The 15209-nt window shown below is 37.5% G+C and overlaps 1 protein-coding gene across 9 annotated transcripts in view; it reads right to left on the bottom strand.

Moving 5' to 3' along the window:
• dync2h1 (dynein cytoplasmic 2 heavy chain 1) overlaps positions 1 to 15209 on the bottom strand; it is a 509574-nt gene that overhangs the window by 439263 nt on the left and 55102 nt on the right. For all 9 annotated transcript variants that reach the window (XR_011342189.1, XM_069891176.1, XM_069891173.1 and 6 more), the window contains 5 exons: positions 12118 to 12279; positions 8000 to 8098; positions 5933 to 6072; positions 3442 to 3670; positions 158 to 285 (listed from right to left, as the gene is read on the bottom strand). Coding sequence is in view for 8 of the 9 variants with exons in the window: in XM_069891176.1 (XP_069747277.1) it covers positions 158 to 285; positions 3442 to 3670; positions 5933 to 6072; positions 8000 to 8098; positions 12118 to 12279 (758 nt within the window). In the remaining variant the exon portion in view is untranslated. The remainder of the gene's footprint in view (positions 1 to 157; positions 286 to 3441; positions 3671 to 5932; positions 6073 to 7999; positions 8099 to 12117; positions 12280 to 15209) is intronic.

The following is a 15209-nucleotide window of genomic DNA, read 5'->3' as shown; positions in this document are numbered from 1 at the left end:
GAATTGATAAATGCAACATGAAGCAAGCAGTCAATAAAGCCGTAAATGACAAATTTTATTGTCAATTGCACTTTCGATGGCTCTTTCTCTCATATTATGATATAATTACTTTTTTTTTTTAAATAAAAATATCTGTTTGTAAAGCCAATAATTTAACCTTGGAAGCCTCTCAGAATCTTTTCCTCTTCCTTTGAGAGCCTTGAAATTCTTCTCCCAGTCTTGTACCGTTTGGAGATTTTCTTCAACTAATGCTTCAACATTCACTTGTCCAAACACAACCCAATCCTTTTAAAAAACAAAATTTAACATTACTAATAAACACATTTAATGCATTGACAATTAAAAGTTATATTTATAATAAATTACTAATATTTATTAACTCTTTCTGGTTTCCTTTGAACATTATTAAATAGTTTAACAAAAGGAAAGAACTGCAAGTACAAAATAAAATTAGATAAGGTGTTTTACAATTTACAAACAATTCTCTTTATAAATACTTTTGTTTTGTGCAAGATCTTTGATATTGTTAATATCGTCCTAAACTGGTGACATATACAAGTAGGAAGAAACAATGGCTTAATATTAGATATTGATAAATTATTAATCATTTTCCAAGAAGTCAAATTAGATTTTAAGCTAATAGCATATAATATTAAACACCTCTTACAGGTTAACTCCACCCTTTATTCAAAAGTGTGGGGAGTCAGACTGAGAAAGAGTCATGGGTTCCTGGTAATAGAATCACACGGCATGAACATTGACCATTTGGCCACCATGTCCACAACAACTAACAGCTCTCATCTGTATCAATGCCACCTTTCAACACATGGCCCATAGCCTCTGTGTCAGAGTAATCCAAGTGTTCATATAAACACTACTTAAATCCTGTTAGCAACTTTGCTTCCACCATTCTCTTATGCAGTGTTTTCCAAGTACTCACCACTCCCCAGGTGAAAAACATTCCCCTCATAACCCATCTAAATTTTTTCTCCCTTAACCTAAATCTGTGCCCTCTATTTTCATCTATCTCTGATATTGGGAAGTTTTCTATAGTCTATATCCCTCAAAATTTTAGCTATTCAATTGGATCCTTTTTAATCTCCATTTCAGATATGGCCTTTCCAGTAAGTGAATCACTTCATCCCAGGCAACATCCTATTGAATCTCCTCTGTAGCATCTCCAGTACTATCACATCATTCCTCTTGTGTGGTGATCAGAACTACTATTTGAGGTCTGATCAGTGATTTATAATAATTCCATAGCCTAACTGATGAAAACCAACACCCCTGATGCTTTCTTAATTATATTATCGACATAAGCTACCACCTTCAAGGATCTTTAGACTTGTACCTCCTTCTGTTCCACAATATTCCTTTGGACCCTCCCATTCATAACATATGTAGTGGCCCCATGAGCACTTCCAAACTGCATCTGTATCCCACACTCCCCCTCAGCCCCCCCCCCCCTCGCAATCTGATCCTTGACTTTCTCATCAGAAGACCAGAGTCAGTACAAATTGGAAACAGCATCTCCTCCTCACTGATTACAAATGTAGGTGTACTCCAAGGATGAGTGCTTGGCCCAAATTGGAAACAGCATCTCCTCCTCACTGATTACAAACATAGGTGTACTCCAAGGATGAGTGCTTGGCCCAAATTGGAAACAGCATCTCCTCCTCACTGATTACAAACATAGGTGTACTCCAAGGATGAGTGCTTGGCCCAAATTGGAAACAGCATCTCCTCCTCACTGATTACAAACATAGGTGTACTCCAAGGATGAGTGCTTAGCCCAAATTGGAAACAGCATCTCCTCCTCACTGATTACAAACATAGGTGTACTCCAAGGATGAGTGCTTAGCCCAAATTGGAAACAGCATCTCCTCCTCACTGATTACAAACATAGGTGTACTCCAAGGATGAGTGCTTAGCCCAAATTGGAAACAGCATCTCCTCCTCACTGATTACAAACATAGGTGTACTCCAAGGATGAGTGCTTAGCCCAAATTGGAAACAGCATCTCCTCCTCACTGATTACAAACATAGGTGTACTCCAAGGATGAGTGCTTAGCCCAAATTGGAAACAGCATCTCCTCCTCACTGATTACAAACATAGGTGTACTCCAAGGATGAGTGCTTAGCCCAAATTGGTAACAGCATCTCCTCCTCACTGATTACAAACATAGGTGTACTCCAAGGATGAGTGCTTGGCCCATGACTGTGTGGTCCATTGCTATCTACAAGTTTGCTGATGATACCACAGTTCTTGGCAGAATCATAAATGGCAACAAGGAAGTGTACAGGAGGGAGATGGATCAGCTTATTGAATGGTATAACGACAACAACCTTGCACTCAATGTCAGCAAAACCAAGGAGATGATTGTGACTTCAGGAGGAAGTCAGCGGCACATGACCCGTCTTCATCGAGAGCTCAGTAGTGCAGAGGGAAAAACTTCAAATTCCTGGGTGTCAACATCTCCAAGGATCTATCCTGGAGCCTCCATGTTGATGCAATCCCAAAGGTTCACCAGCACCTATAATTTGTGAAGTGTCTGAGGAGATTTGGTATGTCACGGAAGACTCTTGTAAACCTCTACAGGTGTACCATGGAGAGCATTCTGGCTGGTTGTATCACTGCCTGTTGTGGAGGCTCCAACTCTCAAGATAAAAATAAACTCCGGAGAGTTGTAACGTGACCTGTGACATCACAGGCACCAGACTTCACTCCATCGAGGACACCAACATGAGGCAATATCTTAAAAAAGCAGCCACTATCCTCAGAGACCCCCACCACCCAGGCCTTGACCTCTTCACTCTACCATCGGGAAATAGGTACAGGAGATTAAAGACAAGTACTCAGTGACACAAAGACAGCTTCTTCCCCGCTGCCATCAGATTCCTGAATAATCAATGAACCAGAGACACTATGCTTTTATTCTAAACTATCTCTGGCACCAGTCGAATTATGGATTACGCAGGATCCCAATGCCTTGGGAAGACGAGAGATGGTTTGTTTTACATTACAGCAAAAATTATTAAGGGGAGATTTGATTGAAATGCTAAAATTCGTGAAGGAAGTTTTTCCAGAGGAAATGAGGAAAAACTGCTTGGCCTGACAAGAGAAACCAAATATGAGGGATTTGATTAAAAAAAGAGGTAGATGACGAGAATGTTTTAAGATGCAGCATGTTAATATCATCTGTAATGTATGGAAAGATGTTAGAAGCATATTCAATGCTAACTAGCAAAAGAAATTACATAAATACTTGAAAAGAAAACACTTGTAGGTTTTTGGGCAAGATCAGGGGTGTAAGAATATTTGGATAGCTCTTCCAAAATACTAACACCAATATGACATTTCAAATAAGACACCCATTAGACATTTCAAATTATAAAATCAAAATTAGGTTTTTGCATAATACTTTACAAAAAAAACTTTACCTGAAACTTATCCAATGCTGCTGCTAGACGTTTAAACAGATTTTCTGCTTTACTAAAAACAGTGACAAAACCTTTTGCATTTCTCTCGATTATAGTAACAAAGATCGACTCTTCACCAGGCTCACTGATGCCTTTGAATTGGTTTGGAATAGAAATAAACCTCTTCATTTCTTTGTAGTATTTTGCCCGTATCTCTTCAAATGGAGGTTTAAATTGCAGCCTTCCTTGTCTACAGAGTATAATAAAGAAACAAAATACATTATCCCTAACAGCGAAGCTTATGAGAATAAAGCAAAACTTTTCTAGCATCAAGTTCACAACTTGACAATGTATTAACCACATCTCCAGCTAACAACCATGGTACAGTACTTCAAATACCTCAATCAATCTTTATAAATCTATGTCTGTGAAAAGCAGCAAAATGTACTTCTCAACTGCTGGTATCAACAAGTAGTCCATAATTCCTTGGTTTCCTTCTCCTTTCTTTCTTTAATATCAATGCATGTACAATTTTCAAATCAACAGAATTTTGAAAGACCACTATCAGTGCTTTTACCAGGTTATCATCTGTGCTTTTAGTACACAGGGAAGAAACCCATCTAATCCTTGTGATTAGTCAGCTTTTAGTGCCATTCCTTTTGCAGTTTTTTCTTGCTTAGAAGTAGTTTTCTGGGAAGTCTAGTATACAATCCATTTCTCATCGAGACATACTGACAAAGTAATTGTGCCATATCCTTGATTTGATTTTTTAAATCACTATTATTAATCTTTAGGGTTTAGTATTGTTCTTAACCACTGTTTTCCCCAATATTATTGAAAACCCTTTAATGATAATCCTTTGCATTTCTTAATTATAATTACCACCTTTGCTTTGCCATATTAGATCTCTGCTATTCATCAGTGTGTTATGTTTTACATTTCTGTATGTTTTTTAAAAATTTTCCATTGTTCTTTACCACCTTTAATCCAGCATAGCCAACTCTCTTAGCAAATAGAACTCAATTTCTGAGCAGTACAGGTCTATGACAACTAAAATTATTTTGAACACCTCCTTATCATTTTTGGTTTAATAATAGTAATAATAATAAACAGGAGGAATCAAAGATGCTCTTCTCTTAAAAGCTCACAGACCTCAACTCAGTGGCTCTCAACCTTTTTCTTTCCACTCACATACCACTTTAAGTAATCCCAATGCCATCGGTGCTCTGTGATTAGTAAGGGACTGCTTAAGGTGGTATGTGAGTAGGAAGGGAAAGTTGAGAATCACTGCTCTGGACCAAATTGTTACTAAAATATTTTGCTTGAGAAAACTAGTCATTGGCCCATTTCCTTTGGAGTTATGAGACCGTGCATATAGCGAGTTAAGTAGGTACGATTAAAACTGTGGTTTTCAATTTTTTTCCTTTCTTTCCACACACATACCACCTTAAGCAATCCCTTACTAATCACAGAGCACCTATGGCATAGGGAATACTTAAGGTGAATTGTGAGTGGAAAGAAAAAGGTTGAGAACCACTGCCTGAACTAAATGTAAATTTTAGATATTATTTTGCATTTCTTTCTTTAAAAAAAAACAGAATCAAGTCACTGGCAACCAAAACCTGGAGCAAGAAAGGCATTACATTGCAAATAAATACTGCTGTAATTTAAAAATCGTTCTAATACAGCTCAGCTCTTAATTAGGCACAAGCGGAGAGTCTGAAAGGCTGCAACCCAATGATACAGACATAGAATTTTCTAATTTCAGGCAAAGTCTCCTCCCTCTTCTACTGCACAATTTCTGTTCTTCCTCTTTACCTCTTTTTTTTCTGTCCCCTTTCCCAACCACCATTTCCTAATGCTCCCACCCTTTTTGAGTTCCATCCCTATCCATTCCCATCTCCCCACTGGATTCTTCCGCTCTCTCCACCCAACCTGCTTCAGTTCAAGCTATTCTAACTGCACTCTGTACCATTATTATGACCTTCACTTCTTATCAGATTCCTCCTCTGGCACCCTTTGTCTTTTGATGATCCATTCCATGCTGAATGATTCATCAGCCAATCTACTGTTTCTGCTTTACCTCTATCTGGCTAACAAATCCTATATGGGGCCATGTCCTACCCCTAGCACCCTGTCCTCTTTGCACTAGTTTCTCCTCTCTGTATCTCCAGCCTCGATAAAGGATTTCAGCCTGAAATGTTGACAATTCTTTTTTCTCCCACCAATGTATATCAGGTATTTGCAATCCGGAAAACCCCTGTACTGGAAGTTAAGAGTGTGGTTTATTCTATTATCAGTTAGGTATCGACTTTGTCAAAACAAACTTTGACACAGAATGGTTAAGTATCATGGAATACAAAGCTTTCTACAGATATTACAGTATAAATATTTTTGGTGATGGCGCCACAAATAATTATATTTATAATATTGAGAATGTTTATATTGTTTATTAATTGCAAATATTCAATAAACTGAAATAATAATTTAAATAACATGATCAAAACCTTACTTGAATGTCAGATCAACAATGATTTCAGGAAGGTTTTCATTCAAGGCCTCCAAGCCCATCTGATATTGATGTTCCAATGCTTTATATAACTGGTGATTCCAATGCTGACGCCATGCTTTCATATCAACAGACCGAAATCCCTTTTAAAATCATATTCAAATGCAAAATTGCAAATAAGTTTACTTATGCATGAATATATTATGAAGCATATCTACCATTAAATGGAATCATTCCTTACCTTTACTACATCTGTACATATTAGTCTTGATGTCCTTATGTAAGAGTTAATTTATCTCAGTCATGGATGACCAAGTTTGTGTCAATCACCAAGCATCAGTTTATACTAATCCTATCTTATTTTCCACACATTTCTCCCATGATTCTGCCACTCCACGATATACTTGGAGTAAGTCACAGTGGCCAAGTAACTTGTAAACCTACATATCTTTGGGATAGATCCAAAAATTCTTTGGTGCTATTTTTCCTCCCAAATAAAACTATCGACAACATGTCCATTTTAAAATTAACTTGGCTTCACCCCATCAAAAATATTCCCTTTGTGCTATCCATCCCTTCACCACCTTCTCCACCAATGAAAAGTTACTTGTTTTCTTTTACCTTAAGGGACATTAATCTGAAACGCTGAATCGGTTTCACTTCCCATTGATGCTCCCTGACATCGAGTTCAGAATTTCAGCAACTGAAGAGTTTTTTTTTAAATTTCATTGCCTACCCTCAAATCTCTTTAGGATACTGGTGATGATACGCCTTCTTGAGAAAATTGTTTTTCTCTCTGCTGAAACAAAAAATCCTCAGTGCTGTTTGATAGGGAATTCAATGATTTACATCCAGTGACATGTTCCAGGAATATATTCCAGATCAGGATGGTGATTAACTTGGGAGGAGGGGGCCCTGTAGGTCACTGGGCTCCCGAAATCCTGTTTACTATTTCTTCCTTGGTGGTAGTCTTCTATAGTTAGAAGGTGCTGTCAGTGCAGCCATTGTATAACTTCACTTTATTTTATACATGATTCAAATAGAAATTACTTTGCTCTTGTGACAGAGACCACAGGTGGTTAATAGGGTGTCCACCAAGCAAGCTGTTTTATCCTGAATGCGATGGCAAAATGAAGAAGCATGCTCCAATGCAAGCAATTATTTCAGCTGTGCAACTCAAGCTGAGTATGCATTTACAGAACAGGGAAACTAGAAATTAAAACTATCTAATCCTAGATAACAGGAACTAGCCTATAGTACACATGCAATGGCAGCTCTCAAGAAGAAGCTTACAGCTGAGAGAGCATTTTTTTTTACATCTACTGAGGAAGAATGATGGGGAGATACAGTAACCACAGTAAACATGGTAAAGTAAAACCCCTGGTATCCGGCACCTCTGGCAATTGGGGGGGATGCCGGATAAGTGAATTTGCTCATTGTTTGAGATTGCATGTTGCATAGATTGGTGTACTGACTACGGGGGGGGGGGGGGGGGGGCAATATTAAACTTTTGTATTTTTAGCCAATTTATTTTCCGAAATTATTTTGCCAGTTGCTTGAAGCTATTGATTTACTTGAATTTCAGATAAAGGGTTTTTACTGTTTTGTATCTAGCTTGGCCTATGTTTAGAAATAAATCAACAAGGTGAGAATTCACCTCATCTCCAAGACACCTAATGGAGCTGAGAAGAAGAAGTGCTACACCTTGAAGATAACAGCAAACCTTTGCAGTGTACTTGATGCAAAGAATTGATTCAGACAGACAGTTCAATAAGGAGAGCTCGATTTTGCCTGTTTCAATAAAATTCTTGGTTCAGGTCAATGAGAAAACTTTAGATATCAGATCAGAATCTTAACTTGGGATAGAATATCATAATATTGCATTAGCAAATGAGTATTAACTAAATATTTTTAAATGAATTTAACTCGAGAATGATCACCATTTCAATAGTCTTCGTACTGTCCAACTAAAAATAATGAAAATCCAATAAATCCTATTAAAATTGTGGGTTTTTTTTTAAAATAAGGACCTGTCAAATTACAATGCCATAAATGTCCTGGTCACAGCACCTGTGATTTCAAGCTGGAGACAACAAATCTGAGCTCCTGCAGTCCATCTTTCCATCGTTGCTGTTGGTGAAGTAAGTCAACGTTCATCAGAGCTACAACCTGCAAGATTAAGATCCCTTTTACCAGTAGTAAAACCAACAAAACTGTTAATAATTTATAATTTAATTATTTGACTTGTAAACTTTTTTTTTTAATAATTTCCTATAAAGGGCAATCAAGATACATACAATGTACTGAAACCTTAAAATACAACAAAGAAAAAGAAAATATATTAAAGAAAAGTCTTCAAAGTTAAACTTTAATTTTATTTCCTCTCTCCTCAGGTCCACTGAATATTTCTGGCATTTTCTGTTTTACAGAGAAAAAACAATTCCTTTTACTTTTAAGATAACACGAACACAAAATCTAAATCAAGCCAGAATGCCTCCAGAATCCATACTACTACAAAGTTCATGTGCAATAAAGACTTGTGGATTTCAATTCTGGTAAATTAATTCAAAGAATGAGTATATTAATCATTTAGGTTAACTGGCAAAAGGTTAAATTATGGGGTTGAATGGCCCTAATCTGCCAAGATTTACGACTTGCTTGCCTTTCTTCTCAGGTAGTTCTGAGCAGAATCTTCCTTTGGTAGCTAGATGGTGACCCAGCTGCATTGGGTCATGATAAAGGGCTCCCTCAGTGTATGTAGCCAGGTGGGCTTCTAGAAATTTTTACCAGTTGGTATGGTCTGATCCCAAAGCCGACAGGCTGTCAAATATAATTGCTGAATGTCTACATCTTTTTTTATAATTTTTACTTTTATAATTGTTTGCTTGCTGAATGCACTTGTTTTTATTCACATGTAGTTATTTGTATATAGCACTTTTTTTTTTAAACTTCTGGTTGGATGCTAATTGTATTTCATTGGCTTTGTATTTTGCTTGGCACAATGTCAATAAAGTTGAATCTAATATAATCTAATCTAAAAAAAATTAAGTGTGGAGGATGGACATGTTCTCGGAGCATCCTCTTCCATTAGCTGTCTAATTTGTCAAACACCATCGACAACTTGATGAGGTACGACTGTAGATCTTGCATTAAATCTATTGGTTGTGAGGTTGCTTAATTCTATGGTTGCTGCTTAGCACATAGTAATCCTGTGTGGTATCTTCATCTGGATGACAAATCATTTTTAGTCATGTAGACATTGATTGCAGAAGGACAAGTTGATCACTGGCTTCATTTTAACAGTAAAGTACATGCTGGGTAATAGGTAATAGAGTGTGCTGCTACCTTCCCCTCCAAGATGCCCATCCCAAAACTTAGAAATAAATAATAATTTCTTCATTGTTGTTGGGTCAAATTCCTGCAAGTTCCTTCCCAATAGTATTGTTGGAGTATCTTTACCAGATGGCAAGAATGGGTTAACAAGGATGGGTGAGCTCCTCCAGCATTTCAGTGTGTTTACTAACAAGGTGGCTCACCAGAACCTTCTCTAGGGCAAACAGGGTTAGACTACAAATGTTGTGAGATTCCAAAGGAAAAAACCCATCATCTTAAACATTCACATCTTCCACAACCTAACCGGAGTAGCCTTAGTATGAATTATTTGCTCACCATGGCAACCTTGATAATACCTCCAAAACACCGAGGGCAATAGATGACAGATTCCCCCAGAATACCTTGACGCAGAAATATATCACCATCACTTAATTGTCATTAACATTTCTATTTGACTAGCTTTTTGTCATTCCTTCCAAAATCCCATTGCTTTAGCTGAGAACCAGTTTGCTTTTGATTGCTTCTTGGAACTCTACAGATCAACACTGTGGGACTTCCTTTGCCCCAAGGATTGTGGGGATTCAAAGGATAAATGAGGATTGACAATTGCTATTAGCTTTGTGTGAATTGTCCAGATCCCATAAATTAGTAAAAACAATTTCAGCATTGATTGATGACTAGTTAAATTATTTGAGCAATTATTTGTATTTTTTGATAATTTTCCACTTAAACAGCTTGATTGTAGAATGTGGCTCGTTCTCAAATTATAGCCTCTGCTGTACCATGTGCATGTTTAGTTGTTTCTCACCATCACATGGAGTGAATTGTGGTGACTGAAGACTAGCTTCTGCAACAGTAGCAATCTTTGGAGGAGGCCAGGACAGTCACGCTTCTCAGCACATTTGAAACACGTAGGATTAATCTCCCATTGTTGATGATGGAGATTTTTCTGAGATTCTTTCCCTTGTTAACAAATTAATTATCCACAGCTATCCATGATGAAATGTAGCAAAACATAAGAGTTTTGATCCAAGCTGCAAGCTTACAAGATTGACCAGAAAATTTTATTTTTACCCATCTGCATGCAATCCTATGAGTTTCACCAGGTTTGTATAATACTGTACAACGATATTCTCCATTTTTGGCACTCTGTCACATTTAAAATGCAGAGGAATATTGTTATACCATTTCCCAGTTGCATTATTTTTTTCATTCTAATTTTTAAGAAATATTCTTTACCCTGCTAAAAAAAATAGAAAAAGATATTCAAGATAAAGTGGAATAGTTTTCCACACTGAATCCTTTCAAAGGGCCAATCTCAAATATAAGTAATATTGAACATTATTTCCTATCATTATGTGGTAAACATTGTATCACTTTCACAGGATGAAACTGAATTAGTAAAGCTGCTGTAGAGTCAGTAATAAAACAGATCAATTGCCATATTCTGTGAGGAAGGTTGAGAAAAAAAAAATCAATAAGGATATGTTTGTTCCTTAACTGGCAGGATAGTCCAGTATCTTTGTTGATATTTAATTTTTCTCTGGTAGTGGGTTGTATAAAGAAAGGGGATAAGTCAGCATACAGGATGTAGATTGAGAACTTGGCTGAATGGTGCACCAACAACAACTTTGCACTCAATGTCACCAAAATGAAGGAGCTGGTTGTTGGCTTCAGGAAAGGAAACCCAGAGGTATACAATCCAGTTATCATTGGGGGATGGAGAGGGGAAGGAAATTTAGGTTTATGGGAGTTGCTATCTCAGAGGATCTTTCCTGGACCCAACATACCAATGGCATCATGAAGAAAGCACCTCAACTTCCTCAGGAGTTTGCGGAGGTTTGGTATAACAATCAGGAACCCTGGTAAATTTCTACAGAGGTGTGGTGGAAAGTGTGCTGACAGGCTGCATCATTGTCCGGAATGGGAACACCAATCTCCCTGAGCATAAAGCCCTCCAAAAGGTAATGAACACAGCCCAGGACATCACAGGCAAAACCCTCCCCACTATTGAGTACATCTACAGGGAATGCTGCCGTCAGAAGGGAGCAGCAATTTTCAAAGACCCACACCACCCAGCACACGCTCGGTTCTTGCTGCTACCATCAGGAAAGAGGTATAGGTGCCAAAAGACTCGCACCACCAGGTTCAGGAACAGCTGCTACCCCTCCACCATCTCAATCAGAGACTCATTTAAGGAATCTTATTTGTGCACTTTATTTTCTTTTGTTCTCTCTGTATTGGACAGTCAGTTTGTTCACATTTATTATCTATTTACAGTTCTTTTATTTGTTTACAAGTTTACACTGTGCACTGTTTTTTTTGCACTACCAACTAGTGGTAATTCAGTTGTGCCCACAGGAAAAAGGAATCTCAGGGTTGTATGTGATGTCATGTATGTACTCTGACAATAAATCTGAAACATAAGTAATTTGACATAATTGTACAATGAGCAATATCACTTTTTGCAAATATTCACAAAGGAAGGAAGAAATGTATTTAAAACTGACTTTTATAATCATAGGAATGTTGAAAGTGAAGCCTTGGCTTCATATAAATTTGTGTTTATCATTCCCCAAGAGTTCAACAAACAAAGGAAGGAGAACATTTGCAGAAAAGAAAACTCGTATTCAGTACATGAGGCTAAGAACTAAGGAAGGGAGGAAGAAATATACTTGATTATGATTATATAATTACTTGCCAAAAAATTGTAAGATGCAGTCTAGTAGGGTAACAATTAACAAATTTATTTTTCAATTATGCTTGCTTAACCCAACAGAAGATTCAAAAGTCATTGTAAGAATGAATTTAATGGAGTTAAAAAGCCTCAGGTGTTCCAGACATAACATTCCTACCTTTTCACAGAAATCGGTGTGACACTTCCTCAACTTTCTATTCTCTGTAGTGAGACGCTCTGTTGCAGCATGAAGTTTCTGAATATAGGCCTCCAGCTCTCTGGGGTTATCCCAAGTGATCTGTACTTTTCCACTAGATTCTTTGGTTCCAACTTTTGGGTTCTAATTAAAGATTATGAAAATAATTGTACGTTATCAGTAATACCTTGACTACTGTGCAATCAGAGAGTGACTCGGGCATCTAAACAGGCTCAACAAAAATAGCTAAGACAGAAACAGATATTAACCAATGATGTGTGCCAAATGCAAATAAACCATAAAATCATGCATGCATAGATTAACTCTGTTAAGTCTGAGATAGATCAACACACATTGGTCCCAACAGGTATACACTATACATCAAAAACAAAACTGATATAAACACCTCTACCTCTCTCATTTCTCTACATAAACATTCCCCCTTTAACCAAGCTTTCAGTCAATGGAGTGACACCCTAAACCAAATAACATGGAAAGAGGACCTTTAGTCCACCATACCAGCCATGCAGTACCTTTCCATTCACATCTCATTTTCCAGCACTTGGCCAATATCCTTCTATGTCATGATATTTCCTGTGTTAATCTAAATACCTCTAAAATCAACCTTTCCCTCAGGAAGAGCTTTACAAATTTTAATTATCCTCTCAATTATAGAATTCTTTCTCAAATCTCCTCCCCCTTACTGTAAACCTATGCGCTCTGGTTATAGGCACCAGTTCTGAGGGGATATCACTTACATCCTTTTACTTTGCCAAAGCAACCAATTTTGTTTACATTACTATCTTGAAGAAGATTCGAATACTTCTCTTTATTAAAGTCACTTAAAAGGTGAATGATATTTATCCTATTCATTACTTTTGTTGAAATGTTGTTTTTTTCTCTAATTACAATTGCTATAAAAATAAGAACGTTGTAATATTGGTGAAAATCGGGAACAGTTTTAGAAATACCTATATATGTCAAGCTGTCTATACAAAGATAAATAGATCATTCACAAACTCACAAATTGAAAACAGAAGAACTGAAAAATTCCAATTTACCTCAGTCGTTTTTTGGTGTTACACATTTCACTCCATTCCCATACTCTCTATCGAGTCCAGGGGTATTCTGTGACATACTAGCCTCTCATCTTTACATAAGTCATATCTTGTGCTGCCACATTCGTTTCAATCAAGTCACCAACCTTTGCGAACTAGGTGTTATATGGAGTGAAAAGAATGCCCTTTCAGCCTACCTCATCCATGCCTGCCAGAATGCCTTCTACATTAATCCCATTTGCCTGCTTTATGCCTGTAACCCTCAATGCCATTCCTATCCAGTTATATGCCCTGAGAATTGTTTTGATGAATTTACTTTCAATGATATTGATGTTCTTAGATAACACCCGACAACAATTTTTTTTTAAAAAAAGGTTTGCTTCCTAAAAGAAAAATGGGGATTATGATAGACAATTTCAAGATGAACACAGATAATTTCTGATCTGCTGTATCACGTAGGAGGTTGGAGAAACATTATATGAGCTTTTATTGAATTTACCATGAAGCATATACTCGCCACAAATGTAACAGAATGAATCGCAGTTATTGCAACATTGACGAGTCATTTTTGCTGTATTGAATCTTCCTGAAGACAATAAATGCTATTGTTAAGAACACCCACTATGCTATTGTCTGAAGAACATGTGCATCAACATGCATTCAATCTATATACAGATGCACAGCATCTGTATGTGGGAGCTGCTTTTATAGCCTGTCTGCATCTATCCTGACTAAGCATGCCCAGGCTAAAGGCAATATTTGCATAGCAACTGCACTGAGTGCATGCCAAGGCATTCTTGGACTGACTAAAATAGTTTGCATTGTGGGCAATATTCTAGTAGACTTAAAATATGACATGAAATCACAAAATGGGTTATATCTAAAAAATGGTACATGGCAGTGATTAGCTGCCCAACATCCACAAACTACATCCAAAAGTGCTGAGGAAGCAAAATCTTCATTGTTCAGTGTAATTTATTTTTAATTAATTTATCATTGATATTTTTAATTATTTAAATATGTTTCAACCATTTCTGAATATCATCAGAAACAATTGGGTAGTGCAAAAGGGAATCTGACAAAACAAGATGCAAGATGGCCACAAGGCAAAACTGTGGGCAGGGTCTCATTTTCTGCCATCTGTTATCCAATGTCCATTCACAGACTGCTCAATTCATGGGACAATTAGTCAGCAAGCTGTTGGGGTATGTGACCAGCAGGATGATGATGGCCAAGCAGCTGTGTGGTGAACCTGCTGTGTACTCATTAGTCTGGCACCACCTTGTTCTGTGACTGTACCTATGGCTCCTCCTTTTTAACCCTGAATAAAGGCTTCAACTCCATAACCCCTCGCCAGAAAGCCTGGGTCACAGCACAGGATGACCTTCAAGTTTATTGTAACTTAAAGCCTATCATTCCATATCTCTAGTCTTTTGAGTTTTTGATAGTTCATCATCTTGCACTCCCCATAAGAGATGAACACAAAGCACAGACCAAGCCGAGTCAATCCAGTCCATTGTTGCAAGGAGCACTAATTTCTCTGGAGTCTGTGGCAGTTCCATGTGGCATCAAAAACCTTGGCAATCTTCTACAGCTGTCTGCATGCCTGGGTGTGTTAAGCATCAGTTTACGGGTTGTGGATCTCAGACGTAGAAGGAAAAGAGTGAGATCGTCAGGATCACCCATGTGGCGGTGAGCCAATGAGAAGCTCAGAGGAGTTTGCCTGGGTGGTGTTTGGACAATTGAAGAATGCAATGTTGTGGAATGGCGAAAAATAAAGAAAGTTTAAAGCTGAAAGAAATACGTGAGTGTAATCTTTTTTTGTTTGTAAGCTGTGGTAAATTACTGCCGTTACAAGTGGACACCCATCAGTTCACAGTACCGTCTAATTTAAAATGGATAAACCCCTTACAGAAGCAGTTGGGGAGGTCAAACTGAAGATCATCCCCCCCTTCCATCTTTACTAATGGTTCACGATCCTCAAAGCGTGCTTCTCTTCCCTCAGTGTGATGACTT

Source organism: Narcine bancroftii, chromosome 7 (genome assembly GCF_036971445.1).
Source record: "Narcine bancroftii isolate sNarBan1 chromosome 7, sNarBan1.hap1, whole genome shotgun sequence".
Lineage (NCBI taxonomy): Eukaryota > Metazoa > Chordata > Chondrichthyes > Torpediniformes > Narcinidae > Narcine > Narcine bancroftii.
The sequence above is the reverse complement of the archived record's forward strand: the minus strand, read 5'-3'. Positions and strand labels throughout refer to the sequence as shown.